General features: G+C 39.6%; 1 protein-coding gene across 1 annotated transcript in view; it reads right to left on the bottom strand.

The window, feature by feature from the left end:
• The window catches only part of LOC130849456 (NACHT and WD repeat domain-containing protein 2-like), a 101,465-nt gene that overhangs the window by 22,040 nt on the left and 59,567 nt on the right, over window positions 1–19,858 (bottom strand). The window contains exon 2 of the mRNA XM_057728349.1: window positions 3,541–3,629. Coding sequence (XP_057584332.1) covers window positions 3,541–3,629 — 89 coding nt within the window. The remainder of the gene's footprint in view (window positions 1–3,540; window positions 3,630–19,858) is intronic.

Here is a 19,858-nt window from a genome sequence, read left to right as displayed (position 1 = left end):
TCTTTACTGTGCCTAGAATATTCTAAACACATTCCCACCCCAGACCCTTTCCCTGGTTGCCTGTGCCTGGAATTCTCCTCCCAGAACATCTGCATGATTTACTCCATTACTTTCTGCAGATCTCTGCTCAAATGCTGTCTTATTACTGAGTCCTTCTCTGACTACCTGGCATTCCCTACCTCCCTTTTTCATGTTTTACGTTTTTTAAAAGCATTTACTCAGTAAAATGCCATCTATTACTACTGCAATGTACCATTTATTGTCTCTCTCTCAACAATATTAGAAGCTCCACAAGAAGAGGGTCTGATGGTTTTTTCCCTATGCTCCCAGCACTTGGAAAGTTGACTGGCACATTGTCAATGGTCAACAAACACTTCTTGAATGAACTGGAAGGAGGACTGGGAGTTATGCACAGGACTTTAGGGGGGCAGGGTATGTGGCATAACCTGGGAGGAATGGGGGGATCAGAGAACAATGCTTTAAGCAAATAATGTTTGGGCTGAGACTTCATTCATTCAACACATTCTTTTGGAGTTTTAGTATGTACCAGGCACTATTCTAGGGTCAGGTGTGGATCTGTCATAAAGGCAGACAAGTCCCTGTTCTTGTGGAACTTATAGTGTTGGGAGAAAGACAAGAAACAAGCCAATACATGTGTAAACAAGAAAAATATCCAGCACTGACACATGCTATGCAAATGAACAGCCAGGGCAAAATCCTTAAATGGAATAGGCTTGACGTGTTCAAGGAACCAAACGGAGGACACGCAGCTGCAGAAAGGTGGGCAAGGAGAAGAGAGGCGTGACTTAAGATCAGATAGCAAGAGTCTTGGGAATGAGCAGGACTTAGGAGGTGAAGCAGGGGAAGAACCAGACGGAAAAGTATTGTAGGTGGTAAGAACAGCAAAGGCAAGAAAGCATGAAATAGACTGGTATGTTTGAGTAACTCTAGGAAATGCATTTCGCCTGAGTCCAATGTACAAAGATGGAACCCAGAACACTGTGTGGGTAAACTGGTTTTTCCATGAAGCTTCTGGCACATTTTGCTGCAGCTGAGAAAAGAGAACCATCTCTTTAGTAAACACAGCCTCAGGGAGATCTATAATCAACCTACCTTGGAAGGTGGGGAGCAAATGCAACCTTGCATATTTTATTCTAAATGCAACCTCAGCTGTGTAAGCTGTCACCACCCCCATTTTATTTTATTAAACTTTTTTCTTTCTTTTTTCAAGGCTGCACAGCATGTGGAATCTTAGTTCCCCAGCCAGGGATAGAACCTATGCCCCTTGCATTGGGAGACTGGAGTCTTAACCACTGGACTGCCAGAGAAGTCTGACCACCTCCATTTTAGACACTAAAGGATCAGTGGGTGGGTTAAGTCACGTGCAGTCAAGAGCTGGGGCTCAATTCCATGTCATGCTCTACCCAGTGCTGTTCCCCCTGCTGTCCAGCAGCTCGTTGACTATTTTAATACACCTGCCTGCATGATCTTTACCATCAGTTTCTTCTATGGACCTTGCCTTCTACACTTTTCCTTGGGCTTCATCTATCTTCTCCTGTACCTACTTAAAATTTAGAAAATATGTTTTTCTTTTTCTCCCCTCAGCTAATTCTAATCAATTCCATGTTTTACGGAGGCTGCTCTGTAGCTCAGCCTTCTTCTACTGACAAAAGGGATGCAAACCCAGATTAACTCAGAGATGGGATTAATATGCTTGGACACATTTCTTTACAGTCACTGAGTCTCCCAGGAATGTCTAAGTCTTTGGGAATCCTGACATATCTTTAACAGTTGAGGCTTTGTCATCAGTAGAACGAGATTCCTCGGAGAAGGTAGTGCTGACTTTACAACGAGGAATTCAGTTCATAATTTTTCAATTAAATAGTGACGTATGAGTAACTATTCCATGTGTGTATGATAATGGCTTGCTGCTGACAGACACTATGCATTGAGATTAAAGCCATTTTGAAACTACTATTCCATACATCATATTAGAAGGCTCTACGGAGTATACCAAGACAAAATATTTACAGCTGATCCTTGAATAACACGGGTTTGAACTGTGTGGGTCCACTCATGTGTGGATTTTTTCAGTAGTAAATACTTCTGTATGAAATGATCCATGGTTGGTTGAATCCGTGGATGTGGAGGGACCACAGATACAGAGGGCTGACTAAAGTTATACGTGGGTTTTCAACTACGAAGAGGGTCAGCACCCCAACCCCCTCATTATTCAAGGGTCAACTGTATTCAGGATTGGAAACAAAGGGTGACGTTTTCTTCCATTAACAACAGAATGGAAATTCCTTCCATTTTGTACTCTTACACCACAAACCTCTAGTCCATAGTCCTTACATGTAAAACATGTAGTTAGGATAGCACTGGAGAGTTACGGTGTCCATTGCAAATGAGGATGACAAATTAGGACCAAATAACGCTATCTGTTGCAGGAGCCATTTACGTAAAAAATTTTTTTGGATGTCTAAGATATGCCCAACGTCTTCTAGTACTTTTCTGTTAGGTGGCCAAATCAACACTGTCTACAAATGCCAGGATGTTTATGAATTTTAGCAATGACATGCACAATTAATGTCTCTTGAAAGGCTGATGGTTTCTTTTGTTTTTTGTAAATGGTAAATTCCCAAAATGCTTGGGAAAAGGACATTCTTCAATGCAAACAAAAACTAAAAGGTAGGATAGATGGCAAGGACTGGCCAAGCTGCTAAAAAGAAATACTCATGAGAGGGTTGGTCCCATTTTTTTTTTTTTTGAGGTACACCAAGTTCAATCATCTGTATTTATACACATTTTCCCATATTCCCTCCCTCCCTCGACTCCCCCCGCCACCCTCCCCATCCCAGTCCTCTAAGGCATCATCCATCCTCGAGCTGAACTCCCTTTGTTATATACAGCAGCTTCCCACTGGCTATCTGTTTTACAGTTGGTAGTATATATATGTCTATGCTACTCTCTCACTTCATCTCAGCTTCCCCTTCATCCCCCGCCCCCCCAAACCTCGAGGTCTCCAGTCCATTCTCTGTATCTGTGTCCTTGTTCTTGTCTTGTCACTGAGTTCATCAGTACCATTTTTAGATTCCATATATATGAGTTAGCATACAATATTTGTCTTTCTCTTTCTGACTTACTTCACTCTGTATGCAGACTCTAGGTCCCAATTTTTTGATGTAAAACATTTCTAGAGATGCCAGCTTAAAGGCAGGTGCTCAGTAACCTTCCCCTTTTTGATCTTAGTATAAGTTAGCAAAAAAAAAAAAAAAAAAAAAACCAAATAAACATGGTTCGAAGAAAAAGATGAACCTATAGCAGGTAGGGTCCAAGAAGCAGTGCACCGAAGTCCAAAATATCAAAAATGACGAAATATTTCATTTCCATTTTCCAGTGTTTCTTTTCACTCACATTTAAAGAAATGAAATTTTGGGGGGCTTAAAACTTATCTTTCATAACACCCAAATTGTGAGAAGAAACAAACATTAGTTATTTGGCTGACATAATTAAATATGAAATTAATATCAGCGTTACCTGAAATTCTAATCCATAGTTTTCTCTGCAGAATTCTCTCAATTTGGGATACACATTTTCTCTTAGTGCCTGTCTTTCTGCTCCCGTGTCTGTGGTAGAAGAGCAAACACACAGAAAGTGAGTTACGTCCACATATGTACATATTTCTGGAAAAAAAAAAGGCTTACAAATAAACATTAACATTAATAAATCAAGCTGGGGTGCAGCACTGTGAGATGGGATATTTGCCTGGTGGAGGAGACTTGCTTTTTTTTTTTTTTTTTTAATTTTTATTGGAGTATGGTTGCTTTACGATGTTGTGTTAGCCTCCACTGCGCAACAAATGAATCAGCCATACACATCCTGATATCCCCTCCCTTTTGGCCTTCCCCTCCCATTTAGGCTACCACGGAGGAGATGTGCTCTTAACAGAGCAGCGGCAGCTGAGATCCCTCTACCAGGCACGCAGGACGAATGGGAGCCCCCGGTAAGTTCTGTGGGTGATGGCAGAGCTGGGGATTCACAGCTGATTCTTTATGCCCATGTAGACCCTCACATGGAGGGTCTAAACAGCCACAACCACACTGTCTTTCCAAGAGGTAGAAGGAAAAATTGTAGGGCTATCAGGTGTAGCTCCATTGACTGTGAATGTTTCAAAACACACACACACTGATTAGTTACTGCTTTCCAAAAACATCCAGACTCTATCATTTCCTAAAGCATTGAGAAATAATGCTGCTTTTACAAGATTCAATGCAGCATCTGTGCGATCAGCACAACAGTTAGGAGGGAGAAACTGTAGGAGTCAGCATCCAAAACCAGCAGATCCCACACACGCTAGATTCAACCGGCCAGCAATTCAACAGTAACATCTCTCACCCTGGGCTTAGGGACCCGGGATATCAGAGAGGGGATCGTTTTACATGTGCCACAGTGTGTACAAGCTTGGAAATAAAATATTTGAAAGTTATCCAAGTCGTTTAAAAATACACGAAGAAACAGAGAACCTGAAACCAGGAGAACCACAAAATATGTGAGTATTCAAGGTTGAATGTTCTGCACAGAAAGGGACTCTGGAGCCACCTGTGCTGGACAGTGCTCCACATTAATCATGACGCTGTAAGATGCTGACAGCAAAGACAGGCTGGTCCTCGCCCAACTAACTTCAGAGAGAGATGAGAACCAGAGCTTTTAAAAATTAGGTTAATGTGTCATCCCATGAAAAAGACCATTTGCTAAGTGTACCTCAATCCCAGCTGTAACCATGAAACATCTGCATACCACCTTTATAACTAGGGAACCAATTTAAAAGACTGTCCTTGTTATTCTCAAGCACATCTGTCCACGCAAACTCAACCATATGCCGTGTTGACCTACTCTCCTTTCCTACCGTTCTCAAGCCTGTTGTGAGAGGCAAACAACTAATCTTGAGAGTCTGAGATGCAGGAGCAGCTTGACAGAGCGACAGGAACCAGTGTTTACATGGGAACCAAAGATTCAATACAAGGTCTTCGAGATTACCCTGTGATCCAAACAGAAAGGGTCTTTTCCCGCCATAGATCTAACATGGACCTAAGTCCAAAGGCAAAGGAGGACCACGCTGAGGAGGGTACACCTGAGCAGTGCCCCTGTGCTGTTACCGCACCAGTGGAGGCAGAAGATTAAGCTTTCACATGATTTATATAATCTTGGAATCAGATGCCCATCCTCCCTCAACCCATTTTAAGGGCTGAACAAACCAACTCTGAAGTAAAGCTGATAACATTCAATCTCTCTAAAAGGCTACAGAGTTTTAAAACCCAAATAACAAAAAATCATTTTAAAAATGAAGTACTACCAGATGTGGAATTTGGGAATATATTAAAAAAGGATTATTGGTAAGATATTCTTAAAAAAAAAACCAGTATTCAAATAATACATAAAAAATTATGAAATGAGGAGCAGAAATGTGCTTCTTAAAAATGTTACTGTAACTTATTACTGGGTACTGAGAACTGAATGTGTCTTAGTAAGGAAACTTAGGCAGAAATACAATATCTAATTACTAACATTTACAAAGTGCTTACTGTAGACTAGTAGTGTGCTAAGTATTTCTATGTGTATTTTCTTAGTCACTTCTGTCAACAACCCTTTAAAATAGGTAAGACTATTAGTCCATTTTTAAAATCAGAGGAGGCAAATATAAAGGGGTTAAGAGACACGCCTGAGGTCACATGACCACTAAGTTGGAGAACTTGGACTTGAATTTAGAAAGCCGAATGCCATAGTTTGCTCTAACCATTAAAAACATGCAACTGTGCAAAGAATCAATCTTCGAAAATGACAAATGTAGTAACTTCCCAGAATGGTTAAGGGATGCTGAAGTCTTTTTTTTTTAATTTATTTTTTATTTTTTATTTTTTTGGGGGGTACACCAGGTTCAATCATCTGTTTTTATACACATATCCCCGTATTCCCTCCCTTCCTTGACTCCCTCCCTCAAGTCCCCCCCACCCTCCCTGCCCCAGTCCTCTAAGGCATCTTCCATCCTCGAGTTGGACTCCCTTTGTTATACAACAACTGAAGTCTTAATAGTTACGAAACAGCAACAAAAAAATCTGAGTTATCCATGACAGATTTTTCCTTTTCTATAATATGTCCTTCAACAGTCAACCCATCAATAAGTTCTCTTGCTCCATCTATCTCTAAACAAATCCTGAATGAATCTACTTCTCTGCACCTCTGGTACAAGCCAAACTCATCTCTCATCTGGACCCTCTCTCACTGTTTCCATACGTGCAATCCATCCTCCACAGAGCTGCCAGACTGATCTTGTAAAAACATAAACCCGATCACATCACTCTCTTGCTTAAAACCCTCCAGCAGCATTTCATGGAACTTGGAATGAAATCCCCATTCCTCACCTTGAATGTTCTCTCCCTCTCTAAGCTCACTTCTTGCCACTCACCCTGTTCATGTCACTCCGGCAGCGCCGGTGTTCATCTGGTTCCTGGATCACGTTCTCACTGGTGACCTTTGCGCTAGCCGCGACTTCCTCCTGAAATGCTTTGTCCCATGATCATCTCACGGCATCTCCTGTCATTCACGTGTCAGCTTTAACGTCACCTCCTCAGAGAGGCCTCCTCTGAGCCCTCCGGCTACAGAACGCCTCTCTATCACCCCACCTTCTTCAAACGCTTTGCTTGGTACTCACTGCTCCTGGGGATAGCTATGTTTACTGTGTGTCTCCCTTACGGCCACATGAGCTCGGTGGGACTCAGAACCTTCTTCTCTCTCTTTCACTGCTGCGTCCCCAGTGACTAGAGTCACACTCAATGAAGGAAGGAGTAAATGAAAAGACCCACACAGGCACCAGTGATAAAAATGAGCTGACAGGCAATGCTTCTCTGCAATTACCTCCAGAAACAGAAAGCCTTCTTACATGACAATGTGCCATTGGCTGGATACAGCATCAAGACTGTGAAATTCTGGGAAATACATGATCAGGTTTAGGAAGTTGGCTTCACGAAGTAAGCGAATGAACTGAAATACTGATGTCTTTCCTGGTTTCTGTGTTTCTGGCAAAATACAAATATTTTAACAAATTAGGTTAAACGTTTCTAAAAATGTGAGGGAAGTGTATGACAGGCATTTTGTGTTATTACTTATATTACAAAAGTGACTCAGTTTTTCCTATATTTGTATTAATATAGGATGATTGGCTCTGGAAATGGAAAAGTAATTAAAATAGAATGGATTAATTATGCTGGCTGACAGATAAGCTGCCTTAATTATGCAAAAAACCTGATTCATACTGACGGCACATCGGGATGGTTGGCAATTAGAAAACACTAGAATGTCATGGACAGGAAAAATTAAGTTACAGGATGTCACACATAAAAAGGGACCTCTTATAGAAGTGCAGATCAAGACAATGTATGTCATTTATTCTCCACAGTCACTGCATCCATTTGTATCTGCCCAGTTCCTTAATGCTTCGAAAAGATGCATTAACACTTTTGCAGTACTAAAGAGGTTTTTAAAGAGTTGCTTTCTCAGTAATTCCTCTATGATTTAAGAATTAATGACGATCTCTGCAGTATCAGAGTTACCTGCGGGAAGAACATTAGTTGGCAGAGAATTATGAGTCAATATGATTATCCTACTTCAAGCAGGGTTTAGATTAATTCCAAATTTTTATTAAAAGTAAGAGTGCCAAAACGACCACCTTGGGTTAGAAGTTCTTACTGTCCCCACCTCACCCAGACTGAAGAGTGCGGACTTTAGATGAAGTCATTGCCCTCTTGGCAGCTCAGAAAACTTATTTAGGATCCCCCAACAGCTGTCATTGCAGCTCGGGTTCCCAAGTTCCTGTAGGTTTGCTCTCGCCTGGGTTCTCCCTCTTTACCTGGCCCCTTAGCCAGTGATTCATCTGGATCCTATCTGACTTTGGTTGTTGTTTGGCAGCTTCCCAGAGGCGGCCTCCTCTTCGTGCCCTCCAGGTCCTCTCTGCCCAACCACTCACTCTCACCATTCCTTATTTCACTATCACCAAATCCTGTCCATTTTATCATAACTATCTTTTGAATCTGGCTATGCTTTTTTGTCTACTTTCTGTTTTTGGACTCACCCTCTCTCCTTATTGCAGTCTGATGCTCCACAGAGCTGCTGGAGATAAATTCTAAGACAAAACAAAAGTGAAAACTAATTTGATCGTTAAAGACCTTGGCTGGCATCTGATGGCCCAGAGGATGAAGGCCAGGATATTCAGCAGCTGTAAATGTATCTTTGACCGAAGTTCTGTCTTCTACTGCTCTTTATCATACACCCTCTAGGGTCTTCAGATATTACTTGAACCTGAGCCTTGTCTTTACACAGACTGCGTTCTATGCTGAGAATCTCCTATCTACTGCATCCCCTCTGCCTGGCAGACTCCAACCCTCCTGAGTCCCAGTCAAAGGCAGTACAGTTTGTGAATTCTTACTAGACAGACACAGGCATGGCCTGGTCACCCCACAGCACTTTGCTCACCCCTATATAACATCACGTATTTTACTTTATTATAATATCTATAATTTATTTATCTTTAGTCTGTCTCCATCAGACTTGTGAATTCACAGAAGGCAGATACTTCCTCACATATAATTATCATAATGAGGAATGAAATGCCCCATGTAGCATACTGATGCTACAGAAGTCAAAAAAAATTATCAGGGTATACCATGGACAATAACTTTATTTCTAAGAAATTAGAAAACTTGGGTGAGATGAATGAATTCTAAAAACAAAAATTGTTGAAAATGACTCAAGGAAAAGAAAATCTGAAGAGATCTGAAAAAGCTAAAAAGTTTGACTTAGTTATTAAAAATCTTACCAAAGAAAATCACCAGCCGAGAGTATTTAAGTGATATATTATATCAATATTTAAGGAAATAATCCCTTACAATTTCAGAAAATAAAGTAGAAAAAACACTTCAACTCATTCTTTAAATCTACATTACCCTAAACCCCAAAAAAGACAATAACATCAAAAGAAAAAACACAGGGACTTCCCTGGTGGCGCAGTGGTTAAGAATCCGCCTGCCAATGCAGGGAACACGGGTTTGATCCCTGGTCTGGGAAGATCCCACATGCCGTGGAGCAACTAAGCCCATGCGCCACAACTACTGAGGCTGCGCTCTAGAGCCCGTGTGCCACAACTACTGAAGCCTGTGTGCCTAGAGCCTGTGCTCCACAACAAAAGAGAAGCCACCGCAATGAGAAGCCTGTGCACTACAAAAAAGAGTATCCCCCGCTCGCCGAAACTAGAGAAAGCCTGTGCACAGCAATGAAGACCCAATGCAGCCAATAAATAAATAATTAAAAAAAACACAAAACAAAAACTGCAGACCAATATATATTCCTCAGGAACACTGCGGCAAAAACTCTTAATACTAGCAAACTGAGTCCAGCAACATATACACCATCACCAAAGGGGATATATTACAAAAATGATAGGTTAGTTTAACATCTGAAAATCAATTAATGTAATATGCCACGTTAATAGAGGACATAACCATATGATCACTCCAAAGATGCAGGAAAAACTTTTGCCAAAATATTATACACATTCAGGATTAAAAACACACACACACACACACACACACACACACAAAACCAAAACAAACAAAAAAACCAACTCAGCCATGGGGAACAGAAAGCAATTTCTTTGCCCTGATAAAGGGCACTTACACAAAACCCTACAATTAGCACCATGCTTCATGGGTTAAGACTGAATATTTTCCACCTATGATCAGGAACATATTATCACTCCTATTCAACATTTTACTGGAGGTTGTAGTCAGTGCAGTGAAGAAAAAACTAAAAATAAAGACATCTAGACTGAAAAGGAAAAACAAATTATTCTCAGATGACAAGGTCTTGTATGTAGAAAATCCAGAGAAAAAATACAATGACTAATGAACGATTTCAACAAGGTGGCTGTGGATAGAGTATACAAATCAACAGTAATTCTTTGTACTCACAACCAACAATCCAAAGATGAAATAGACAAACCTCATTTACAATAGCATTAAAATAATAAAATACTGAAAAACAAATTTAACAAAAGCAATGCAAGACATACACTGTAAACTATAAGACCTTGCTGAGGGAAAGACCTAAAAGGAGAGAAATAACATCTTCATGGATGGGAAGACTCAGTATTGTTGGCGTGGCAATCCTCACCAATTACAGGCTTGAGATTCTCCAAACTGATCTACAGATCCAACACAGCCCCTGTCAAAACCCCAGCACATTCTGCAACTATTTTTTCAGTGCCATTATGTAAATGAAGTTTTAAAGCACATGTTGGTCAATCTTGCTCACTCTCTGATTTGTTAAGTACACCAACTGGTATCAAACAGAAAAGACAGTAGAGGGACTGAGTGTGGTTCTAGAGCCAAACTCCCCATGTCTGAATCCCAGCTCCCTCACCTGCCAACTGTGTGATCTCAGGCAAATTACTAGACCTCATTTTTTATTTTTTCATTTGTCATGTGGAATCAAAATTACTGGTACCCAGCTTGTGAGGCTGTTGTGAAGATTAGATGGAGTCTTTCAATACCACCTGGTATGTGGTAAATACTCAATAAATGTTGCAACTATTCTATCAAACAATTTGGGGAATCAAAGATTAAAGCATCTTTTATTACTTATGAGAATTTTTAACACTAAAAGATTTATAGTAAAGTAGCTAAAACAATCATGATCTTGTCCCACACTGTATTTCTTAAAATGATTAAAATTTCAAGATTTTTTTCAAAGGTTTAGGGAAAACCATAGTTAAAATGTAATTTAAAAAATATCACCAGTTAATCCAAATACTCTTAAAAGTTCCCAGAAGGAATTCACTGGGCTTAAGATAACAATGCTGGGCTTATTTCTGGTAATATTGAGGAAAAGCAACCTGCACAAACATGACACTAGAACAACCCAAATATGGTATATGAATATTTTAAAATACATACTAAAAAGGTGTCACATAGTTTGAATGAAACTAAGCAATGCACAGAGGCCCAAGACACAGTGAAAGCAGTAAGCTCAGAAAATAAGCGACCTCTGAGGCCAGCTTTTGGTTATTTTCTACTAAACCCTGGTGACCTCCAGTGCAGATCTGTGTCTTCTGTGGGTGCAGGGTAGACGGGAGCCAAAGCATAGAGCCCCAACGTGATGAGTTTAACAGCAAATCCTTGCAAAAGGCTGTGACCCCAAAAAGCTAAGACCTTCAGTGTACAGGTGAAGCAGAAATCCATCTCCATCACCAAGAAAACCTGCTGCTAGACCATTTGCACTAGGTGAAAGAGAAAACAACCTCCTTGATATCTGTAATCACAAGCTTGGCCTCTTGGGGGTTAGCAGTGCACATTCATCTTATTTAGAGTCTGACAGGGAAGCCCCTGGTGGTCCACTGGTTAGGACTCCATTCTTCCACTACAGGGGGCACAGGTTCCACCCCCTGCTCGGGCGGGGAACTATGAATAAGATCCTGCATGCTGCGGCCAACCCCCCCCCGCCCCCCAAAAAAGTCTGACAAATATCAAGCCCATAATTTATTTAAAAATAGCCCTGTTTTGGTAGTGACCTCTGGTGCTTGAGAAGCATAATTTCTAACAAGGCCTAATCAATTTCAGCAAATGAAAAGTTTCAAAGAATATTAAGCCACATATGCACATGCACACACACACACACCAATGAACACACAAGAAAACAAAGCACCATGAGTTAGAGCCAGCTGAAACAAAAAAAGTAGCTAAATCACACCCACACAGGAGAACTACTGAATTATCTCGAATATAAGTGCTTAAAGAAATGAAGTCAGCATTAAACAAAACAAAATATGAACAAGACACCAAAAAAAAAAAAAATCAATAAAGCAGACTTGACGAATAACTCAGTACCACTTCTAGAAATAAAAAACATTTAAATTGAAAATCACTGGAATAGTTAAAGAGCTGAAAAAGACTAAGTGAACAGAAAGACACATGGGAACAAATTATCCAGAATGTAGTAGAGAGAAAGGAATGAAAAATCAGGGAGGTTAGCAGATTAGATAATACACTAAAATCTAACATTCATCTTTCAAGTTCCAGAAGGATGGGCAAGAAAGCTCAGAAAGAGTCAGTACTTGAATAAATAATGGCTAAATATTTTCCCAGATTTGTTGAAAGATTCCAGTCTTCATATTCAGGAAGGCCAACAAATTCCAGGCATAATAAATATAAAGAATTTCATACAAATACAGAAATTCAATTTCATAGTGAAAATGAAGAACACCAAAAGAGAGGATCTTAAAAACAGTAGAGAAAAAAAAAAGACAGATAATCTACAACATAATGACAATTATATTTTCAACTGACATGACTCCATCAATAGAAGCCAAAGACTGGAATGTTATCTTTACTAGACTGAAGTATCAACTGTCAGCCTAGAATTAAATATGCAACAAAATAGTCTTTCAGAAAAAAGGGCCAAAGAGGATATTTTTAGAAAAACAGAGAGTTTCCTGCCTTCCTTTTTTCTATCAACTATCTTATTTTTTCCAGTTTCATTGAGACATAATTGACATATAGCAACGTACAGGTTTACGGTGTGCAGAATGCTGTGACCGGCATATATCATGACAACCACAAGTGTGCGGAACACCCATCATCTCATACAGACACAAAATGAAGTAGAAAAAAATGTGTGTGTGAAATGAGAACTCTTTGGATTTACTTTCAACTTTCATATATAAGTGTTAATTGTATTTATCAGGTTGTACGTTACATCTCTAGCATTTATGTATCTTACAAGTTTCTACATTTTGACTGTCGTCATCCATTGCTCACCTCTGCCTCTGAGGACCACATATCTGGTCTCCTTTTCTATGAGCGAGTGAGTTTGTTTTTGGACCTACAACCCCATGTTAGTTCCTGTTACACAGCGTAACATTTCTATACATTTCAAAATGATCACCACGATAAGTCTAGTTACAATACATCACCACACAAAGATATTACATACTTTCTGACTATATTCCCCACACTGCACATTTCATACCTTTGCAACTGTAAGTTGGTACCTCTTAATCTCCCTTACCTATTTCTTTCCTTTCCCCACACCCCTCCTCTCTAGCAAACTGTTTGTTCTCTGTATCTATATGTTTTCTTACGTTTGTTCATTTGTTTCTCAGATGTCACACTGTGAGTGAAGTCAGACAGTACTTGTCTTTCTCTATCTGACTTATTTTACTTAGGATATACATATATGTATATACACCCCCCCCCCATATCTTCTTTATCCATTCATCTACTGATGGGTGCTTGGTTTGCTTCTGTATCTTGCCTATTGCAAATAATGGTGCCATGGGCACAGAGGTGCATATATCTTTTCTAATTAGTGTTTTCATTTTCTCTGTGTAAAACAGCCAGAAATGAAATTGCTGGATCCTAAGGTCGTTGTATTTTTAATTTTGTGTGGAACCTCCATACTGTTTTCCCTAGTGGCTGCACCAGTTTACATCCCCACCAACAGTGCACGAGTGTGCCCTTTTCTTCACATCCTCACCAACACCGGTCTTTTTGATAACAGCCATTCCGACAGGTGTGAGGAGAGCTCTCGCTGTGGTTGCGATGTGCATTTCCCTGATGATTAGCGATGTTGAGCATCTCTTCATGTGCCTGCTGCCCATCTGTATGTCTTCTTTGGAAAATGTCCAGATCCTCTTCCCATTTTAATCAGGTTATTTGTTTTTTTTGATGTTGAGTTGTACAAGTTTTTTTTTTTTTTTTTAATATATTTTGGATATTAACCCCTTATTGGATGTACTGTCAGTAAATATCTTCTCCCATTCAGTAGGTGGCCTTTTCATTTTGTTGATAGTTCCCTTCACTGTGCAAAAGACTTTTAGTTTGAATGTAGTCTCATTTGTTTATTTTTGCTTTTGTTTCACTTGCCTGAGGCAACTTATTCAAAACAACATTACTAAGAACCCCCCCCCCCCAAACACTACTAAGAGTTATTGCCTATGTTTTCTTCTATACGCTTTATGGTTTCCGGTCTTGCATGTAAGTCTTTAATCCATTGTGAACTTATTTTGGGGCATGGTGTGAGAGAGTAGTCCAGTCTGATTCTTTTGCATGTAGCTGTCCAGTTTTCCCAAACGTCTTTTTCCCCACCGTATATCCTTCCCTCCTCTGTTGTAGATTAATTGCCCACATAAATGCTGGTTCATTTCTGGGCTCTCCGTTCTGTGCCTTATTTCTTTAGAAAGAAATTCTAAAGGATTTATTTCAGGTGGAAGAAAATTTGAAATGCAAGAAGTATTGGTGTACAAATAAACTGGTAAATATACAGCTAAACCTAAAAATAAATTAGTTGCTAGAGCAAACTAAAAAGCTTCTGCACAGCAAAGGAAACCAACAACAAAACAAAAAGAGAGGATATTTGCAAATCACATATCCAATAAAAGGTTAATATCTAAACTATATAAAGAACTCATACAGCTCAACAACAAAAGAACAAGCAATCCAATTAAAAAATGGGCAGAGAATCTGAATAGCTATTTTTCCAAAGAAGACATACAGATGGCCAACGGGCTCATGAGAAGATGCTCAGCATCACTCATCATCAGGGAAACACAAATCAAAAACCATAGTGAGTTATCTCACACCTGTCAGAATGGCTTTTGTCAAAATGACAAGAGATTACAAGTGTTGGTGAGGATGTCTAGAAAAAAAGAACCCTTATGCACTGTTGGTGGGAATGTAAACTGGTGCAGCCATGGAAAACAAAATGAAGGTTTCTCAAAAAATTAAAAATAGAACTACTATATGACCCAACAACTCCACTTCTGGGTATATAAACAAAGAAAATAATAGAGTATTATATCTATGAAAATAATAATGTTGTATGTCAATTATACTTTAAAAACTGGTAACATAAAATAATAACGTTTAATTTTGGGGCTTAAACAGATAGAATTAAAAAATCTTAGATAGGGACTTCCCTGGTGGTGCAGTGGTTAAGACTCTGTGCTCCCAATGCATGGAGCCCAGGTTCGATCCCTGGTCAGGGAACTAGATCCCACATGCATGCTGCAACTAAGAGTTTGCATGCCACAACTGAGGAGTCAGAGTGCTGCAACTAAGACCCAGTGCAACAATTAAAAAAAAAAAATCCTAGATAAAAATAGTGTGATGAGAATCAAAATCTTAGATCCTTATGTTTTCTGGAGAATAACAATGTTTTAAGTGTCTTTTTTCTTTGTTCACTCTGCTTGTTAAAATTTCCAAGGTCACCATGACACCTTAGCTATTAATGTTACAGCCATGCATATTGTTGAAAAAACCTAAATACTTCTTTGTACTTATTATAACAAAACAAAATCTTTATTACAAAATATGATTCACAGTAAATGAAGTTACTGCAAAATTGGTAAATTCAGAGTTTTCAATTTCTTTGTAATTTTGAGAACAAATTTCTTTAAATTAGCATAATTCATCTCTATTCTTTTTCCTTCATGTTAAAGTCTATTTAAAGAACACTCAGTAAGAACTATATGTGGCATCTCAGATCTACTCATTCAAATATAATTTGAATTTCACACTCCACTAGTATGACTTCATTCACATACAGTTCTCAACAACAGCTAGCCACACTAAAATTATTGGTTGCTGTGGTGTTTCTTTCAAAATAAAAGACTCCTAAGGCACAGCCCTGCCCTCAGCATTCACAATATATTGGGACCAGACAGCAGTCAGCTAAGAATGGCGTTCCCACTAATGCATCACAAGTGCTAGAATAGAGGGATAAGCAAAATGCTACTGAAGCAGAAAGAGAGGAATGAGTAATTCTGTCTAATGATCAGGGAGAGTTTATCAGAGAGGATGACAATTAAGCTAGGACTTGAAATATAGACAAGATTTTCTCAGACAGAAAGGAAGAAATATCTCCTAGCAAAGAATAGCACAAAGAAAACGAGGATGGCTTAAGAAGTTCATGATGTGTTAGAGGAACATCAAGTAGTGTAATTTGTTGTACGATGTATGGGGTTATATTATCATTAGTCTATAAATTATAAGCCTCTTCCCGTTCCTCTGTGTGCTGGGAATCTTGGCGGTGTAACAGCAATTATTTCTCACAATCAAATGGGAGAGGAAAGAATACATACAGAGGAACATACAGAACAAAAGCAGTTCATCGTCCACTTCCGTCAACTACAAGAAAAACATTTTCATACCACGTCCAAAGTGCAGCTGTCGCTTACTTACAGGGGCCTCCTGCACCTGGCTGACCTGTCTGTTCAGAGTAATTCATCAGTCAGCCACTTCTCTGTCTGTCCAGACTCTACCATGTACTCAACACTCAGCTGGGTGTCAGGGAAACAAAGGAAACACTGCATGGTCCCCAACGCAAAGGAACTTGCTTTAGACAGAGTCAAAACTAAGGTATCTGTAGAAAACAGAAAATGATTTCATACTAAACCGAATGGAACACATTCTAGATACCAGACTAATTTTGAGGTCCAAGTTAGGGAAGAGTTTTGGGGAAGCTATGGCTTGAAAATGAGTAGAGTTCAGAAAAAGAACAGGGTAGCAAAGAGAGTTTTCCTGATGGAGAAGAAGACCTAGAGCTTATTATAGAAAGGGGCAGGGGTCGGTGGACAAAACTTCCTAATGGGATAGGGAAACAAGTTATAGTAATGGGACCAAATTACTAAGGGTCTTGAAAACGAGAAGCCTGGAACTGATGATGCGGTCAGGGTGATGACGTGATAAATGTGATCTTACAGAAAGATACAAAGGGAAACACCCTATATGGCAGATTTGACAAAGAAGAAACAGGAGCAGGGAGGACTGCTTGAAAATAGCTGCAGTAATCAAAACACGAGGTAAAGAGAGCTTACGCCCTGATTACAGCAGGAAGAGAAAGGGTGCAAAGGAGACATTTAACAGGAAACTGAGTGACAGATTTTATGCACAATGAGAAAGAGCTGGCAGAGTACGGCTGTTAAGAGGGATCCTGCGTTTGAATAGACTTGATTAAACATCAAGTGCATGTCCCAGGCCTAGAGCATAAGCCTTTAAAAACCTCAGAATGTCCACACTATCTCCTCATTGGGATTAAGCCAATATAAAGTACTTCTCACACCGTAACTTCTCACTAAAAGTTGGTTGCACCACCATCAGCATCACACCAGAGTGATTACAATTTTTATGCTCTGTAAAATAGCTATTTTTCTTTTGCAATTGATAGGTATCTTGTATGGAAATACTTTGAGACTATAAATGTTCCTCGACCTTTCACCTACTAGTTAGAGCCTCTATTGAAGATCCTTGCCTCAAATTATTACAGTTGGCAAGTAAGGCTTTTCTATTTCCATCACCTTTTACATTTATCAATTAACTTTCTATTGTGAGGAAGAGCTCTCTCCGTTCCCATCCGTCTATACTTTCATTCACCCACGCACCCACCCATCTGTCTACCCATCTACCTACTTCAGCAGGGATGCTTACATTAATTAACAAAGGGAGAAAATAGTAATAAACAAAAAAATCAGTCCCTGACTATTATCAAACAGCAGAAGATCTGGCTCTCCCACCTAGTGATAGTGTTCTCTTGCTGAATGTAAAGAATTTCACATAATGCCAACATTAGACGCTCTGTGACTATGTTGGAATGAAACAAACACAGAACCACTCCATAATCACATGTGGATACAGAAAAACAAAACCAAGAATACTGTCCAAACCACAAAAGATGACTAATATTCCTTTCTCCCCACTGATGTGAGTGACTGTTGCTTCTTCATCAAACACCAGTTATTTAGATCTGCTCCATTCCTCTTGCCTTCTATATACAAATTATCAATGTAACCAACAGTGAAACTGCACATTTTGATAGTACCCACTTTAAAGTAAAACCACACTTCCTTGAAAGCTCCCCCCAATAACTGCACATGTAAGTCCAAATCTCTTAATGAGCACCTTTTACTGCACTCTTACTGAGATGCCCCATGGTTCCCCATGGTGTGCACGCTCCCTTGTTACCCTGAGCCAGCAAACCCAACTTTGTTTAACCAGAGGTGTATTCCTGGGGTGGGGGGGTGGTCCCTGGCTCTAGGACAGTAACAATAATTTTGCAATGGAGAAACCTGGCAGACACCACCTTAAATAAGTGGTCAACTAACATTGTGAGAAATGGAACAAGTCAACAACCTATACCTCTTGGTACTATGTCCTGAGGGAAACTCATCAATTTCATAATATTCTTGCCAAAAAAGAATAATATAAATTTAATCATGAAGAAACATCAAACCACACTGAAGACATTTTACAAACTAACTGATGTATGCTCCTCAAAAACATTAATGTCAAGGACTAAGGAACGGCACTGAATTAAAGATGGCTATAGAGACATGACAGCTGAATGCAACCCATGACCCAGTATTACTGCAGCAAGTGGTAAATTAGGGTCTAAGATTAGGTAATACTGAATTCATGTTAGTTTCCTAATTGATAACCGTATTGTCATACAAGGAAATGTCCTTATTTTTAGGAAATACACGTTGAAGCATTTAAGTGCAAAGGATACACATTTATGTTAGAATTATACGTGTGTGTAGACAGCAAAAACACACATAAATATAGAGAGGGTGGGAGGGAGGGATAAAGCAAATGTGGCAAAATACTGACATTTGGGGAATTTAGATGAAGGGCATATGAAATTCACTTTACTTTTCTTGCAACTTTTCTGTAAGTCTGCCATTGCAGTCCATTCTCATTATCTGCAGTAAAGTTCTACAATGTTGCTGTCAACACACAATTAGGGGACACTGAAGCCTTGCTCCTAAGAGAGATACAAGGTTGGGTTCCTGCGAGCCTCTGGTCACAGTATTTTTTTCAACCCATCAATACAAATCTGTTTTATGTGCATTCAATTTAAAGACCTTCTTTAATAGACATCAATGATTCACTCACACTGGCCCACAGCACTACGACTCATGCCTCATGCCTGAGCGAAGCACGTTAGCGCATAGGTTTTCTCCCTAATGCGCTTTGCGGCCCTCTTGCGCTCAGGAACACGATGCACATACACCTTGACACTGTACTTTGGGGCCATTTTGGATAGCAAAAGCCGCAAGAAAAAAAAACACAAAAATCTGGAAAATGTGGCACTGAATAGATTGTGAAAAGAATACTTGTTTGTAGTACTAAGTTGAGACAAGAAGGCACAGTGTCCCCCTGTCTGACCTCGGCAGGGAACTATGCACACTGGGCGACTCAAATGTCTCACCCATCTGCACGTGTCCACAACAACCACAAAAGCACCGTGAGTATTGATTTGGGGCTGGAGGGGGGGGGGGTGGTTTACAAATTTTAGCCAGTGGACAAATTTATTAACATGGAGTCTCTGAATAATGAGGACTGATTGACTATATCAAAATAAAACGTTAAGGAAATACACTTTCAACCTGGAAGACTAGCAAAATGGTAGTACAATAAAATGAGTTATGGTCTTTGGGTAGGGGAGTTGTTCTGGGAGGGAAGATACTATTTAATTCAGGATATTATAGGTTTGGAAGGCTGTCCCAGAAATGCATCAGATACATCTGGAAATCCAGGAGCTGATCACAGCCAAATTAGAGTAGGAGATGAAATTTATGGGAATTATTGGTTACACAGTAGAGATAACTGAAGCCCTAATCAGAGCAAAGGAAGACTCAGATTTTGTGCCTAACACGTAAGACAAGTGGGGATTAAATAATTACAGTGAAGAAATGCAGACCCAAGGCTATTGAGTCAGGAAAGGGACACACAGTAACACCTGCCTGTGTTTT

The sequence above is a fragment of the Hippopotamus amphibius genome, chromosome 3 (assembly GCF_030028045.1).
Source record: "Hippopotamus amphibius kiboko isolate mHipAmp2 chromosome 3, mHipAmp2.hap2, whole genome shotgun sequence".
NCBI lineage: Eukaryota > Metazoa > Chordata > Mammalia > Artiodactyla > Hippopotamidae > Hippopotamus > Hippopotamus amphibius.
The sequence above is the reverse complement of the archived record's forward strand: the minus strand, read 5'-3'. Positions and strand labels throughout refer to the sequence as shown.